Raw genomic sequence first — 16,150 nt, 5'->3', positions numbered from 1 at the left:
AACTTTCTACTAAGGAATAAAGGAACGGTGGAACTTCTCAGTTCAATAAAAGTGTTTCCGTCTTTACACAATCTTACTTTGTTTTTTTTTTTTTTGTTGTATTATTTGCTTTTTTAAAAAGCACCTCATGTTGATAGCTTTGCGTGTTTAGAAAATGAAGCAGTAATTTCAATATTCTTAGGATCCGTCTAGACGTCATTTAGTACAATAAAAGAAACACGTCAAACTGCATGTGGGCAGCATAAACAGAAACAAAAGATTTACCAACAAGGACCATCGACCCTGGGATCTGAGCCATGAGAAAGATGATATCACTTCGTGTAAGGTTTCGGTTTCACCATGACCAGAGACAAACATCATATATACAAAGTCGCGAAATTTAATTGAACAAGCTAAGATTGTTTATTTTTCGGATTCTTCTCACCCAAAAGAAACGCCGCCACTGCCGCCACCTCGCACGCTGATCTGCGGATTAATTTCGCTTTTTTTGTTGTTGACTTGATGTTAGTCCCGTCGCGTCGTCATTGAGAGTCGTGGAAGAGATAATAAGTTGCACTCTCTTGAAGTTGAAATTCCATTAAATGTTTTTTTTTTTTTTAGTGAGGTATCTTGCTGAGAAGGTTTCACATTGATCTTTTTTTTAAGTTTTTATCTCATGTATTTCGTCTTAGGAATCCTTTCAATGGCTTGAGGGATCCATTAAATTCAAGGTGATATATGCTTAAATAGAGAAGAAAACTTGACCAAGGGGTCAATATTCATAATTCACACGGAATTTCTTTTGTTGAAATTTGAAGTTCTCAAAAAAAACAAAGCGTGATTTGTTTGACCGTCATCATTTCAAACCCATACAAAAAATGAATTATAAAATAACCAAATTATCAATCAAGGCCAAAGGCAGAAAGTCAAACAAAAATTAAGAAAGGGGATTAAACGGATTAAAATATGCGATAGTCAATAAAGTAACCCAACAAACCCAACACGAGATATGAGGTAATATAAAAATTAAGAAGGTGTCTATGTTTTTTTAGGTCCATTGTTTAAGCTATGAGAGTCAACCTAAGCTTCATACCTCATTTGTAAGCCTCATTTGTCGATAGGTTTATTTATTTTTTAAGGTGAATTGAAGAAGGCACAAATCCAATGATTAGAGTTGCACGTCTGATCGTTTTCAGTGTCGCTGAGTTGAAGCCGCAATGTAGATTTCTTTACCTTGTGCTTGTTGTCGATCATGTTCGACTTTTACTGTATGCGATGTCAGTACTCTTGGAACCTACTCAATGATTTATTTTTTCTAATTATGGATGAATTGTTTAATAGGAAAAACTTTGGCAAAAACCTTTATTTTTGGTTTAATTGAATATGAAGCTTCAAGTTTGTTTGTTTTAGTTGATTTTGGCAATATATTTATTTGGTTAGTTTCATAGAAACATTCATCCCTTGAAAGAAAAAAAACAACAAAAAGAATATACTCTTATTAATTCAAATGCCGTCTTACAATTTTTTGAACACAAATGTTAAAAAACCCAATTTATAAAACGCAACATACTTCTTTAAAATAAATTGTATGATGATTTTAAATGACTCAAACTTTCATCTTCATTTATCAAAATATAATTCTCCATTGTATTAATTTTTAAAGACAAAGTTAAAAATTGAAATAGGTTTTGAGTCCTTCTTTGTAATTTTATAAATCAAGTTTTGAAAAAAATATGGTGTATAAAAACTCTTTCAACGTGATGTAGTTGTAACATAATGCCTAAAAAAAAGTAATAGTAATAAGTCATCAGTAAGAACAAAAAGAATTTAAGCGAAAATTAAATTTAATGAAATCACGTTCGGCGCCATTTTGTTATCTACATACTTACTGATCATAGTCTAGTTTTTCTTCTCATTAGTTATGAAATGACACTTGAGTCTTCATTTAAATCTATTTAAAAATTTGAGAAACGTTTATGATAAAATTTTCGGTATTGGTTTTGAATCCAAGCTTCAAATTAACTAATCAGCTAGAGTTTTTAAAAATATACACATTTTCATTTTAATTTTTCAATAAATGTATTTCTTAAACTTGTTTAGCCAAGAGATTTGTTATAAACACACAAATATTCTGTCAAAGCGTTTTGCTTTTCCGGTCAGTTAAAAACCTTTAGAGCACAAATAGTTGTGTGTTACTTTATGTGTTATTTATCTTCAGGCTATTAATTTATGAAGGTTTTTTTTTGAAAAACTTATAAAATAATATCTGAACTGAATATTGAAGAAAAGGATCATAAATTTTGGAAAATTATCACGAAATTTAATTGGAAAAACAAACTGCCTCAAAAAGCTTTATATGTACTTTCTTTGTTGCAAATTTTTAAAGTGTTTTTTTTTTTAAACCTGACGTAATATAAGTTGGATTCAGCCTAAACCCATCAAACCCTTCGAAAAAGCGATTATTGAAATACTATATTGGGTTGAGGGATATCATTCAAATCGCAATATTCGCCAAGAGTCACTATTTTAGCAAGCTGTCATTATTTTTTAACCAAGGTCACTGATCCGATGTATTGCCGTATAATTGATGAGTTACTGAGCTGCATAGCTAAAATATCGATCTAAAGGCTTTCGAAGTAACTGATCAGCAAGTACAAAGACATTGTGGCCTCTGTCACCAGATCTTATACGTTACGATTTCTTTCATGGGGATACCTTAAAGCAGAGCCTTACAATAACAATCCCTGGATAACTTAGGCTTTGTAGAAAAATATTCGCCATGAAATTCAAAGCATTCTCTAGAGCTTTGCGTTAGCGTTATCATAAATGTAAAAGTTCGACTGCAAGAGTGCTTTAAAATTAACGATCATCATTTAAAAAACATCGTTTTTAAAGAACAAAATCCTCATTCTTCAATCAAATATGATCTACCTAGAGTTCTCTTTTATTAAATTTTAAAGTTGAAAATATTCCGTTGCACAACTTTTTCAATTTAAAGGAAATGGAATCGCAATACTTTTTTCAAACACAAATAAAATTAGACTCATTTTGTTCTTTACGAAATATGTCAGTAAATCTCCAATTTTCTGAGATTTCTATCTTAATCAAAAACAATCAATATTTTTAATTTCTACAAAATTATTTACTTCCAAATTGTGAGTCAGTTTCAAATATAAAATCATCGATGAAGTCGTAAATAATGTTCATTCATAAAAAAACTTATCAAACAAGTTATATGTACCTCAAACTCTCAACAGGTTAGCTTTTTTTATGCATTAGAAAAAAGTCTTTCCAGCCATTATAATTATTGTAATTACTCAGTCTGATGTCCAAGTTGATAGTTAAGTAGGTAGGTAGACGTTTTATTGAAAATTATTTATCTATTATATTTTTAAACAAGTCACTTTACCTATATAATGAGTTCGCACCGGCTTCGACATAAGCACCGCACCACCACTGACCGGTACAAACCTCTGAAACGTTTTGTGTGACTATTGTGATGATGACGGTGTGATTGACTTGAAGACAAAAGTTATAACTAATAGAAAAGACCTCATTATTTTGTTCAGTAAATCTTACCTAGGTATTATTTTTGAATTATTTTCTTTATGCAATTTTTGTTTAAGTCTTCTAACTCAAACGACTCGGACAACAGACCCCCCTATACCTGTATGAACCTCAACAAAATTTCTCTCAAGACATTCCCACGATGATTTTTGTACTATTATTAGTTGTTGTTGTTGTTTTTTTTTAAGTGACCGAGCTTTATTTGTTGTCGTCTGAGGCACGGCTTTATGATGTCTCTTAAAAAGCTAATAACAATCATTTGGTTGCTGACCGCTTTGTCATACTAATAACTTAATAACAGTAATATTGTTTATTATTAGTGTAACTATACTTATTTACTTTTCTAGGACGTCTATAGAGACTGCAGCAGTCTACATATGCTATATCCATAACTTAAATGTTGAAATATGCATCTAGAAAAGTTTAAGATATTAATGTTAATTTTTGAAATTGTTTCTTAAATAACCTCAAAGAATTTGGCAATTTCCACAATTCAGAAGGTGTTTTGAAGTTAAATGTCAACACGCTTTGTCATTCTTAACTGTCAAATCGCAGACAACAACCATCTAAACTTTGATTTAGCAAAACTTACTTTTGGCTCTTGTTTTTAAACTTTATATTTTTTCTTAAAAACATGATCTTGATTCTTAAACACAAAATCCAAAATAAAAATATCTCAAAAACCACCTTCAATGACATTTTATACTTTGTATATCATCAAATCTCAGACATCATATCCCGAAACCACAAAATATGGCCACTTTAGCTCATTCACCTTAAAATTCCAGAATTGCATCCAAAAATAGACATCAAAAGTTGTAAATAACTCTTTATATCGAGTTTTATGTATTTAGATGGATATTATACAATTGTTTATTTGTGTGTAAGAACGCCCCTCTTTGGCTAGGCCATCAGACGATAAGTCGCTTTTAATTAGCCTCATATGATCTATTAATTATGAACACGCAACATCATTCAATGTTGAATTTATATGCCTGTGAAACAAAACTCTTATAGGGTGTTCAATAAATAAAAATAATGCTATAATGCTTAAAAACAAAATACGCAACCTGTTGCTTAAAACGTATTAGGAAACAGCTTTAATAAATATCGACTAAACATCAAGAATTAATGGATTTTATAAAGACAGATTTCGAAAGGAGGTTAAATGTTTAGTTCGAATTCTGGTTTCCACACATTTACACGACTTGTAAGGAATTTTGACGTTTCCACTGAACTGTCGAATGTATTTGAATCCATTTCCTATCTTTAAATTTAAATTTGTTCAACTGGATACATTCAGTTTAAGCTTCTCCCATTCCAACTCTTATGCGGAGATTTTTATTGAAATTTCTACTCCAATCGATTTCTTTGAGTAACTCGATTCTAGCCACCCTGTATGCAATTCCTTTATATCGTTTAAAAAGTTAAACTAGGCTTCTGTCAAACCGCTACTGATGAGCTGCTGGCTGGTGCAGCGGGTGAAGATTGACCATTCGTTTTTACGATTCGATCGTACACCTATGGTCTCCCTCATTACTTTGTGTCGTGTCGTATGTCGTTAAAGCCAAAATGGACCCAACCAAAGCCTCTTGTTCCACAGAAGAGACGTAGAGCTCTTGAAGCTTGTTATTTAGTTTGGTTACATTTTCTTAAAAGTAGCGTAGCTGCATAGTTGTGGGTATTTCTGTTATTCTATTCGCATTCGCATTTTGCGATGTGATTATGATGCTATTTCACACTCGGTTTCACGGATTGAATTTTGCGCCAGCACATCTCAGCTCAGCGATGTCAACCGCAAGGAAAGTGAAATTTATAGTTGGCTTAGCCATATTAAGCAGGGAACTCTATGTTCACTGTATACAAAGTACCAAGTAGCTTTCGTTATCACTTCTAGGTCACACACTTCCATGGAAAAATAACATCATAGCTGGTTTTCAGGAACCGTGAACATATTGGAATTTGTGATTCGCGGTGTTGGAAAAGTCTAAAGACTAAAACTATATAAAATCGGTGATGTTTTGATTGTTCACCATGAATACAATATTGTGACTGAAAGAGTGAAGTCTCAAGTCTCTTTGAAGCTGATGATAATGATGGAAATGGTGTCTCTATACTCAATAAGATGGTTGTTTTGTGGTGCCTTGGGAATTTTAACCAATATGGTTTTATAATAATGTCTTTCTCGAGTCTTCATTCGTCTACTTCATAGTCATATGTGAATAGAAGTAAAGAAAGTTGTTTAAATATCACCGAGGAGATAAATACTGTCAGTCCTCAAGTCGAGAGTAATTAGTTATAGTAGGCTATGTCGATGTGATTGCCTACTCAAATCATTGATTAACCGACTTTAAACAAGTTCACAGAAATAAGTTGATAAGTTGTCTTCTCAACACAACATGGGTGTTGATAAAATAAAAAAAAATATTAAAAATTGAGAAATTATTGAAGCTCAAAGATAAATATGTTATTTTTATTATAAAAAGCGATCCACTAAATTTATATTACGGAATATGTCAGTGTTGATTGTATGATTCCGTAATTTTTGAGAACACTATAAACTCAGTTCTTCGAAAATATCAGAAGCAGTGTCTAACGTTACTAGAAGCGATAAGTCTTCTACTTCCAGTCAATTTTCTTGTTCTGTTGTTGAAATAATTCTGAAACTCTGTTAACTGTATTTCTTCTCATACCGGGAAATCTTTACTTCTGAGAAAAATGTCGTGTTTGGCTCCTTAAGAAATGTAAAACAATTTTAAAACATAGGAATTAACTTCTAAAAGTTTTTCAAAATAAAAACTAATAAATTTCTTCGAAAATAAATCCATTTTGAAACAACATATTCCAAACAAAAATGACAAAACGAAATATTTTTTTATATTTATTAAATATATTTTTTTTTATTTGATGAAACAACATTTTAAAATTAAAAAGAAATGCTTTTGTAAATAAAACACCATTTCTAACGCACTTCGTTTAATTTTTTGAAAATACTTCCACCCGACTACATCAAACTCAAAAACAACTAATTATTTTATTTTCCAGCAGTTCTTTGACGATAAAACCACAAAAATTCACCAATAAAAATCAATGTTGATATTGACAATCCAATTGTCAAACTAATCCAAGCAAATTGCAAAGTATGCACTGTCAATTTAATATTTCCAAAACCAGTTTTATTGTTTTTGTCTTTTCTCATTCGAAAACCAGCGGCGCTTGTTTGAAAAATTATATCCGAATCCCATTTTTTAGTTAGACCAGTTTGTTTGATTTCAATTATAAAATTATTTAAAATTTCCTTAAACGGAGAATGAAAGGGAAGCAAATATCCAGTGTAATCGACTTTTAAGTATTCACGAGCAATTCGAAATAAACACTTTTCATAAAATGAATGAAAAGCTATAAAAAATTGACATCTGTCTTCTTCCGAAATAAAGGCATAGCTGGTGTTTCGCATAGAGTTCATCTGAGTAACGAATTCCAAATGAGGAGTTGGCCTGATGATTTTTCTTAACTCCTCGGGGAAAGAATTATTCTGAATGATGTTCCATCTAAAACTTGACACCATTACGAGAATATTGTTCTTTGCTAGGTCTTTAATAGTATCGAACTGTTTGATTTTTATGAAAACTGTCAAAAATGATTGAAAATAAGTATCATAAAATATTCCAATGATAAATGCAAATAACAACACAAAACAGTAAAAACGATAGTTTGAAGAAGGTGTTGGTGCAGGCAAATTCAACAGCATTAAATAAATTACACAAAAACTCGACCAAACGTCTACCCTTGAACTTGATAGTGAATCAAGGGTGATCTTAACAATTATCATCAAGATAACTGATAGACAAATGCACAACCACACCCCAGCTGTAAAAGGCCTCCAGAAGTATTGATTCGGTGAAAGAAGGCCATTGTAGGGAACCATTATAACTAGCTTGTTCAATGTAACCGGATAACTAAAGTCCAGGTTTTTTTGCTGAAAATATGGGTTTGTGCTTATATCTATCTCCTGATTTATTGTGGCATTTACCATAGCTTCTATATTGGGATTTCTCGAATTACCAATACATATTTCCTTAAATGTTGCGTTGTGCCTCCTCAAGAATTGCAGAAATATTTGACCAAACCGTCCACCAATGCTTTCTTGTCCATTACTACTTGGATACCAAAAACTTCTTGGTGATTCAAACTGGATTGTTGTTCGAACAACAAATCCATTAAGATCCTTCAACGCATCCGGAAGATTATCTTCTTCGGAAAGTTCTTGCACTTGATTATCAGCAAACGGTAGAAATGCATAAGATGAGCTGTTCGAAAGCATTCCAAAGATTCTTGTGAAGTTTCTTTCAGCAAAAAAATAAAAGTATTCATTCAAACTATTAAAGGTACTGGCAGATATTAAAACAAACTTCCGTACTAGAAGGCTGTGAATTAAGTTGTTTAACATTTTCCAATAAGCATGGTTATTCTCAGGAACAAGAAAAACAATAAACGCATTGTTACACTGTCTAAAGTTTCCACTGAAACTATCGTCAAAAAACGATATTGGTATGTCGACTTCAGTTTTCACAAAGTCAGATAAAAAATCTTCATCTGTTCCAATGAAAAACACATCCGCTGAATCAGTCCTTTTATAGATCTTCACAATAAATTCTCGAAGTTTAGTGTTTTTAGCAAGGGCTGTCAATAAGAGCCAAACTACTAGCACGAATGGGGACCGAAACATTTTTTCTGTCTGATAAAATAGAAGAGCAAAGCAAGACTGCCAATTTATTTATCGCATGCATTTTTATGAAATTTCCATTAATATACGGTTTGAATAAAGTATTGATTTTTAAATAACTTGATGTTTTTATTTTTTAAAATACCTCAAACAAATATTAAATACGTGCAAACAGGTTATTATAGCTTTTAAATTATATAAAAACAAAATTAAAAACATCTTTTTGAAAAAAAAAATGGCTGGTAGTCAAACCATTTATTTAGCTAAAATTAATTCAAAGCATAAAGTAAAAGCTAGACATTAAGAAACTATTGGAATTAATCGATAAATATATAATATATAATTCTTGTATTATTTTATTTTTGAATAACACCGCTTTATGTTTTTTTATTGAACCGCTTCCAGCTTTATCGTCTTAAATTCGTATTATGCTATTTAAAGTGATAAAGCATCTTGTTTCACTCCCTTATATTCCAAAATATCAATTAGAAACATTATTAGCTGGATAGAAATCTTGTAAACATTAAACTTCTTCTTACCGCTCGTCCAAAAAGTATTTATTCTGGTGGATGTAGGAATTTAAGTCTCTGTGGTTTTGTCAAAGATTTGCTGAACAATTTATTAATCATTTCAATTGACTTTCATAAGCTTATTGAACTTATGGATTATAATTAAAAACCGATGGTCTTATAATTTAACATAAGAAAATTTTTCAGCAAAATTCGTACAAAAACAATCGAACCCGTTTTTTAATAAACGACATTAAGTTTATACTTTTGGTTTAATACTGAGTATTACTTCTGCATATGATTGCTCATGCATTTCTGTATACACTAGCTAATGTCTTCTTACAAACGTACAATTGAAAGTTCAATAAAAAATGTGAGTTAATATTTATCGCTTTCGTCAAATATTACGTCGATAGACAGCAAATTCACCAAAAAACACAAGTGTAGAAATCGTCAATCCAACTGTTAAACTATTCCAAGCAAATTCCAAATGATGCACTGTCAATGGAACATTACGATCTTCTTTGTTTTTATCAATTTTCGTTTTAAAACCCACTGCTTTTTTTGTTTGCCAAATTGCATCCGAATCCCATTTTTGAGTTAGACCAGTTTGTTTGATTTCAATTATAAAATTATTTAAAATTTCCTTGAAGGGGAAATTAAAGGGAAGCAAATATCCAGTGTGAACGATTGATAAAGTTTCACGAGCAATTCGAAATGAGTTTTGTTTATGAGGTTCTTGAAAAGCTATCAAAATGTTACATATGTCTTCTTCCGTGACAAAGGCATAGTTCGTGTTTTGCATAGAGATAATCTTAGAAAGAAATTCTGGCGGTGAAATCGGTCTGATGATTTTTATTAACTCTTCTGGGATAGAATTATTCTTAATGTTGTTCCATCTAAAACTTGACACCATTACGAGAATATTGTTCTTTGCCAGGTCTTGAATAGTATCGAACTGTTTGATTTTTATGAAAACTGTCAAAAATGATTGAAAATAAGTATCATAAAATATTCCAATGATAAATGCAAATAACAACACAAAACAGTAAAAACGATAGTTTGAAGAAGGTGTTGGTGCAGGCAAATTCAACAGCATTAAATAAATTACACAAAAACTCGACCAAACGTCTACCCTTGAACTTGATAGTGAATCAAGGATGATCTTAGCAATTATCATCAAGATAACCGATAGCCAAATACACAACCACACTCCAGCTGTAAAAGGCCTCCAGAAGTATTGATTCGGTGGAAGGAAGCCATTGTATGGGACCAATAAAACTAACCTGTTCAATGTAACCGGATAACTAAAGTCCAGGTTTTTTTGTTGGAAATATGGGTTTGTGCTTAAATCTATCTCCTGGTTTATTGTGGCATTTACCACAGCTTCTATATTGAGACTTCTTGAATTACCAATACATATTTCCTTAAATGTTCCATTATGTCTCTTCAAGAATTGCAGAAATATTTGACCAAACCGTCCACCAATACTTTCTTGTCCATTACTACTTGGATACCAAAAACTTCTTGGTGATTCAAACTGGATTGTTGTTCGAAGAACGAATCCATTAAGATCCTTCAACGCATCCGGCAGATTATCTTCTTCGGAAAGTTCTTGCACTTGATTATCAGCAAACGGTAGAAATGCATAAGATGAGCTGTTCGAAAGCATTCCAAAGATTCTTGTGAAGTTTCTTTCAGCAAAAAAATAAAAGTATTCATTCAAACTATTAAAGGTACTGGCGATTATTAAAGCAAACTTCCGTACTGGAAGGCTGTGAATTAAGTTGTTTAACATTTTCCAATAAGCATCGTTATTCTCTGGAACAAGAAAAACAATAAACGCATTGTTACACTGTCTAAAGTTTCCACTGAAACTATCGTCAAAAAACGATATTGGTATGTTGACTTCAATTTTCACAAAGTCTGATAAGAAATCTTCATGTGTTCCAATAAAAAACACATCCGCTGAATCAGTCCTTTTATAGATCTTCACGATAAATTCTCGAAGTTTAGTGTTTTTAGCAAGGACTGTCAATAAGAGCCAAACTACTAGCACGAATGGGGACCGAAACATTTTTTCTGTCTGATAAAATAGAAGAGCAAAGCAAGACTGCCAATTTATTTATCGCATGCATTTTTATGAAATTTCCATTAATATGCATTTTAAATAAAGTATTGATTTTTAAATAATGTTTTTATTTATATAAGTACTTCAAACAAATATAAATACGTGCAAGTAGGTAATTATAGCTTTTAAATTATATAAAAACAAAATTGAAACTGCTTTTTGAAAAAAGTGGCTTTTAGTCAAACCATTTATTAAGCTAAAATTAGTTCAAAGCATAAAGTAAAAGGTGTATCACCCGTAGCATGATGGTTAGTGCGTTGGACTGTCATGCCAAAAGTCTTATATTCGTTCCCTGCCAGTGAAACCTAAAGTTTTTATTAACTGGTACTGCCTCTTGCAAGGAATTGACAAATGCTCCAAGAGTAATACTTGACATGAAAACTGCTTTCTCAAATTAGCCGTTCGGATTCGGCTTACGAAGGAAGTGAAATAAGATATCGAAATTACCTTTCCATTAATTCTCCAACTACCTAGATTGCCAAAAGCTTAGTGGTTTAAAAACATTGATATTTATTTTCAAGCACAGCAGGTTTTACCCAAAATTTTAATATTGACTTTAGCATTTGACTTTATAAGAAATTCGCGTGATCACGTGTTCTTACTTTGCTCATTTTACACTCTAAAAGAGGCCCCACCTTCTAAATCAGGATACAAATTTCATTATTTGCTTTGCGAATTAAATTTCAATTAAGTCATAATAAAAATATTCATTAACAAATTTATAAACATAAAAGCACACTAACAAGTGATAATTTCTTAAAATAGCAAAACACTACAATATTAAGAGTGCTCATGAATTAAGAGGAGACGTTTTGTCATTAAGAGGTTCTTCACATGAGCATTATTTAAGCTCCAATGTTGGATCATTTTAAGAAAAGAATCAAAATCAAATTAGATTTCAATATTCATATCCGGGATGAAAACTTAAGAATAAAAATAAAACAAAAAAAAAATTAAAAATTAAATGATGGAACCTCAAGGGCATAAAAGATTGGGCTTGAAAACTGTAAGAAGAAGAGAGAACTTTTGCAAGTTAAAATACCAAAATTAACTTAATCGAGATTAAATTTTGGTTTTGTTTTTGACGTAAAGTGATTTTAAATTACCGCAGTTACCACTTTTGGGTTACGAGTACGTTTTTGAGGAAAACGATTTGAGTAGTGACTAATTTTTATATTTTTAAAAGATAATTTTGAAGTTTAATCTTGTGTTTTGTTTTTGAGCAAATCATATTCATCAGAAAGTGACCTTGTGTCAAATAATGATACGTTTTGTTTAAACAAAAGAGCTAAAAATACATAGCTTCATTAAATAAAGAACAATACACAACAGCTGTTTGCTTGTTTTTCTTTTTTTCTGTTCTAATTTATGAATCCGGATTAACTTAAACAGCCTTAAATTATCAATGGGTATCTTCATATCTTCAAGCCCACACGCAACTATCTTGAATAACAATCATTTTCTTTGATAGTAATTTATTGCGGAAATGCCCTGTCTTGCTGCTGGTTCAAGAAAAGACCATTTTCTACAAATTGACACAATTTCTTCCAATGAAAGTGAAAAGAATAGAAGATTTTTCTTTCATTTGATTAAGAAGTTAAAATTTGAATTTGAAGAGAATCTTATGTGGGATGCAGCCTAAATCTTTTGATGGTTCTAAATGTAAATGTTCAACCACCCGCAAAAGAAACAACTTTAGATTTTTTTTTTAATTCTGCAATTTGGACTTTTTCCTAGGGCCTCTGATAAAAATGCATTGCTTTGTTATTTTAAATTCATTCGATATTCTATAGAAACGTCTAACAAAAGAATGCACATTTGAATGAATGTTTTTGATATGCAAATTGTGCGGTATCTGCGCAGTGAACCATGATGACGTCTCCTTTTATGATATTTAAATTTATTGGTGAAGTTTTAATAAAACCATACGTAAATGAAAAAGAATATTACGTGGGTTTGATTAGACATATATTTTTGGATTATCAATTGAAAGAAAAAAAAAAAGAAAGAGAGTAGAAGATCCAAAATGGGTTAGCCAAAAATTATTGAGGTTATACTTTTATTTTCAATTAAAGAGAAAAGTTCTAAATTTAAAACCTATGATAGATATGATATAATTTTACCTTAGTACGAAGCAGTAAGTTGCACAAATGAATATTTATAGGATCAGATCAATTCTATGAAAAAGAATCTCTCATTTTCGCCTTTGAAATGTTGTTTTAACTAATTATCAGACACTTGCTCGATCTTATAATTCGTCAAATCAGTCAGTTCTATGACTACTGCTATCAATGGTCATATAAAAGCCAAATATCTCTAAATTAAAAATTGACTGTTTACATAGTTTTCAACTTTTGTCAACAATCTAACAATTTCAGGATCTAAAATAATAAATCGATTTTTCGTGGATTTTTTAAAATACCCCTTTTCAACATAATTCTTATATTTTTTCAATTTATTACCAAAACTTAGTGTTGTACAGATCTGTTAAAAAAATAAACATTCAAACCATTTTCCGTTTTCTGTTGAAAACTATTTTATATATGATTAAGCACCCGTAGTTTAGTACCCGAAGCATGATGGTTAGTGCGTTGGACTGTCATGCCGGAGGTCTTGGATTCGATCCCTGCCTATAGTTTAGTAAAGTTTCTTTCACGGGTACTGCCTCTTGCGAGGAAACATTTTTAGAAAGATATTTGTGCGTACGTCCGTATGTTTGTGATCTCAAAAATGATTTTATGCAACAAAAAATAACATTTTTAACACCTGGTAAAATTTTGAGAAAAATAAAAACCTTAAAACAACATTACTCAAAGTTGGTCAAAATTGCATTTTGACTCTTTTAAAAAATATTGTTTTCAATGTTCAGTAAAATTTTTGCGAAAAATCCAATTGACAGTCACAGAAAATAAAATCATAAAAAAAAATAATACTCAAATAGCTTTTCAAAAATTTAAAATATTGTCTTTAAATTTTTTTTATTTCACAGAACATTATTCTTTTGATATTCAGCTGTTTTTTATTGTTAAATCCAACAGTCCGTTGTTCATAAAAAAATAACATCTACAAAAAATAGTACGCAAATTTATAAAAAATTGATTTTCGGTAGTTGATATCTCTCAATTATATTCATTCATCCAATTTGTAAATATTTAAAAAATGCTACTAAAATTGGTAAAAATGTTCTACTAATTGGAAACATAGTTTTTTTTTCAATTTTAGAAAGTATAGTGCTTACTTGACAGTCATGAGTTTCTGACATTTAAATTTAAGGATCCTTTGTGTGTTTGATTTGTCAATGTCAATTTTTCTCCGATTCAGTGTGAATATTGTAGCATTTTACTAATTTTGAAAAGTTTAAAATCTGCAAAGAGGTTTTATATTATTTAATGTTAAGTTAAGATTGTTAAAAATTGTACACCATTGGTTCTAAAAGAAATATAAAATACTTTAAAACTGAAATAAATAATTTGACAGCACTTTTACTGTTCGCATCACAAAATCAGTTTATCATGAGTTGATTTATTTCATGTTGCAATTTCATGCTATGAACTTCCGTATCCAAAATAATTGTTGAACTTGACATTCACGGTTTATCAATTATTCAAAACTTTAAACAAAAGATGTAGAGTACAAAAAATCTAAATTTAAAATAAATGAATTCACGCGACAATGCATTTATTTACTTGTGTGTCATGCTGAGCCGTATAGCGAAAATGCCTTAGACTAGAAAAGTTCTCACGACTTTTTATATACATACATGGTAACGACTCCACTCAGGGATGACGAATAAAAAATGGAAAAACTGGCCATGACACTGGCAACTATAATAATTATTCAATAAACCACACAACAATAGCAACTCTTATTGAATAAAGTCGTATTTTGTATACAATTTATTTAAAGTCACAATAATTTTTCAAATGTGTCAACTAGGTAACATTTTTATAGGCATATTTATACAAACAAATTATTACAATCAATTCTATGATAATGGTTTGAAAATTAAAATCATAACACATACAGTTCCCGAGAGGTGCTCATAAAAACAACTTAAGTTAGTGTCCAGAGACCAAAAGGCACTCCACACACCAGAAGTGGGTAATAAAAACCAACTTTTTACGACCCTTGGCTTCCAAAAGGGGAACAATAAAAAGATTCGAAAATAATACAAAGTGATAGGTGCCTTTTGTGTTGTTGTTGAAGTTTGGAAAATATGTAGTTTTTTAACGAGTCTTTGTTTTTGCATTGGATTTTGAGTTCAAGGATCTCTTGTTTAGAGCCTTACTATGGAAATAATTCGACTTGCCCTTGAGACTTGGTTTGCAATTTATGTACTCCAAGTATCATTACATAAAGATATTGTTATGGTAACTTGTTGACTAAGGCGTGTGAAGTATTTTTATCATTTTATTATATCAAAGAACCAGAAGAGCAGAAATATAAAAACAATAATCGAGCAATCATCAGAGCCATAAAGTGTATTATGGCTCCCATTTAAACATCACTCACTATAAAATTTATCATACGAGGAAATCCAACGAATTTTAAAATCTAATAAAATTCTTTTTTTTTTACAACAATAACTTTAACGCTTGAGGGGAATTTCGTTGCACTTGCAAGCTTGAAAACTACTCTGCTGCGTGATAGTTTTCGCATATCTCATTCTTTTACATTGAATAACTTTTATTAGATTAATTAACACTTTCGTTACGCTTGCAGTTCGTTTTGTTAAGTTTGTTGTTAGCGCGAGTCTAGAAACTCGTATAGTACTCGTAGTATAAAAGTTGCGTAATCACATTCGTTTTCATTTTTTCACTTTGATGATTCTTATGAGTTTTTAAAAAAGAAAAACCATAGCCACCAGTCAAAAAACCCTACAGAGATTATAAATTTTCCAAGAAATTTTGTTGGTGTTTCAAGAGAAGAGCACGAGTAGATTACCGGAAGTAGTTTTGTTATGTTATTTTTTTGGTGCAAGTGGTGAAAATAATGAAAAAATAAAAATAAAAACATAACTTTAAAGTGAATATATTAGTGTTTAAATTTTGGAGGAAAATAACATCCAAAGTGGAAATACCCCCTTTTTGCAAAAGTCAATTTTTATTTCTACTGACACCATTTTTAGAACTGTTGTTTACGACTATATCATGTCACGTTGTAATAATTGTTAAATAGTTAGTTAGTTCGAAAAATCCAAGGACCGAATATCGAACAGATGTGATCTTAATTCCAATT

General features: G+C 30.8%; 3 protein-coding genes across 5 annotated transcripts in view; 1 reads left to right on the top strand and 2 right to left on the bottom strand.

Annotated features, from left to right (window-relative positions):
* Nucleotides 1-16,150, top strand: part of LOC129944101 (uncharacterized) — a 207,862-nt gene that overhangs the window by 68,833 nt on the left and 122,879 nt on the right. The window lies entirely within an intron of this gene.
* Nucleotides 6,520-8,337, bottom strand: LOC129944102 (uncharacterized). Its single transcript, XM_056053292.1, has one exon. The coding sequence runs from the start codon at nucleotides 8,273-8,275 to the stop codon at nucleotides 6,581-6,583; it is 1,695 nt and encodes a 564-aa protein (XP_055909267.1). The 5' UTR covers nucleotides 8,276-8,337; the 3' UTR covers nucleotides 6,520-6,580.
* LOC129944104 (uncharacterized) lies at nucleotides 8,622-10,871 on the bottom strand. Its single transcript, XM_056053293.1, has one exon. It carries the CDS (start codon nucleotides 10,856-10,858, stop codon nucleotides 9,179-9,181), a length of 1,680 nt encoding a protein of 559 aa, XP_055909268.1. The 5' UTR covers nucleotides 10,859-10,871; the 3' UTR covers nucleotides 8,622-9,178.

This window comes from Eupeodes corollae, chromosome 2 (assembly GCF_945859685.1).
Source record: "Eupeodes corollae chromosome 2, idEupCoro1.1, whole genome shotgun sequence".
In the NCBI taxonomy this organism is placed as follows: Eukaryota; Metazoa; Arthropoda; class Insecta; order Diptera; family Syrphidae; genus Eupeodes; species Eupeodes corollae.
The sequence above is the reverse complement of the archived record's forward strand: the minus strand, read 5'-3'. Positions and strand labels throughout refer to the sequence as shown.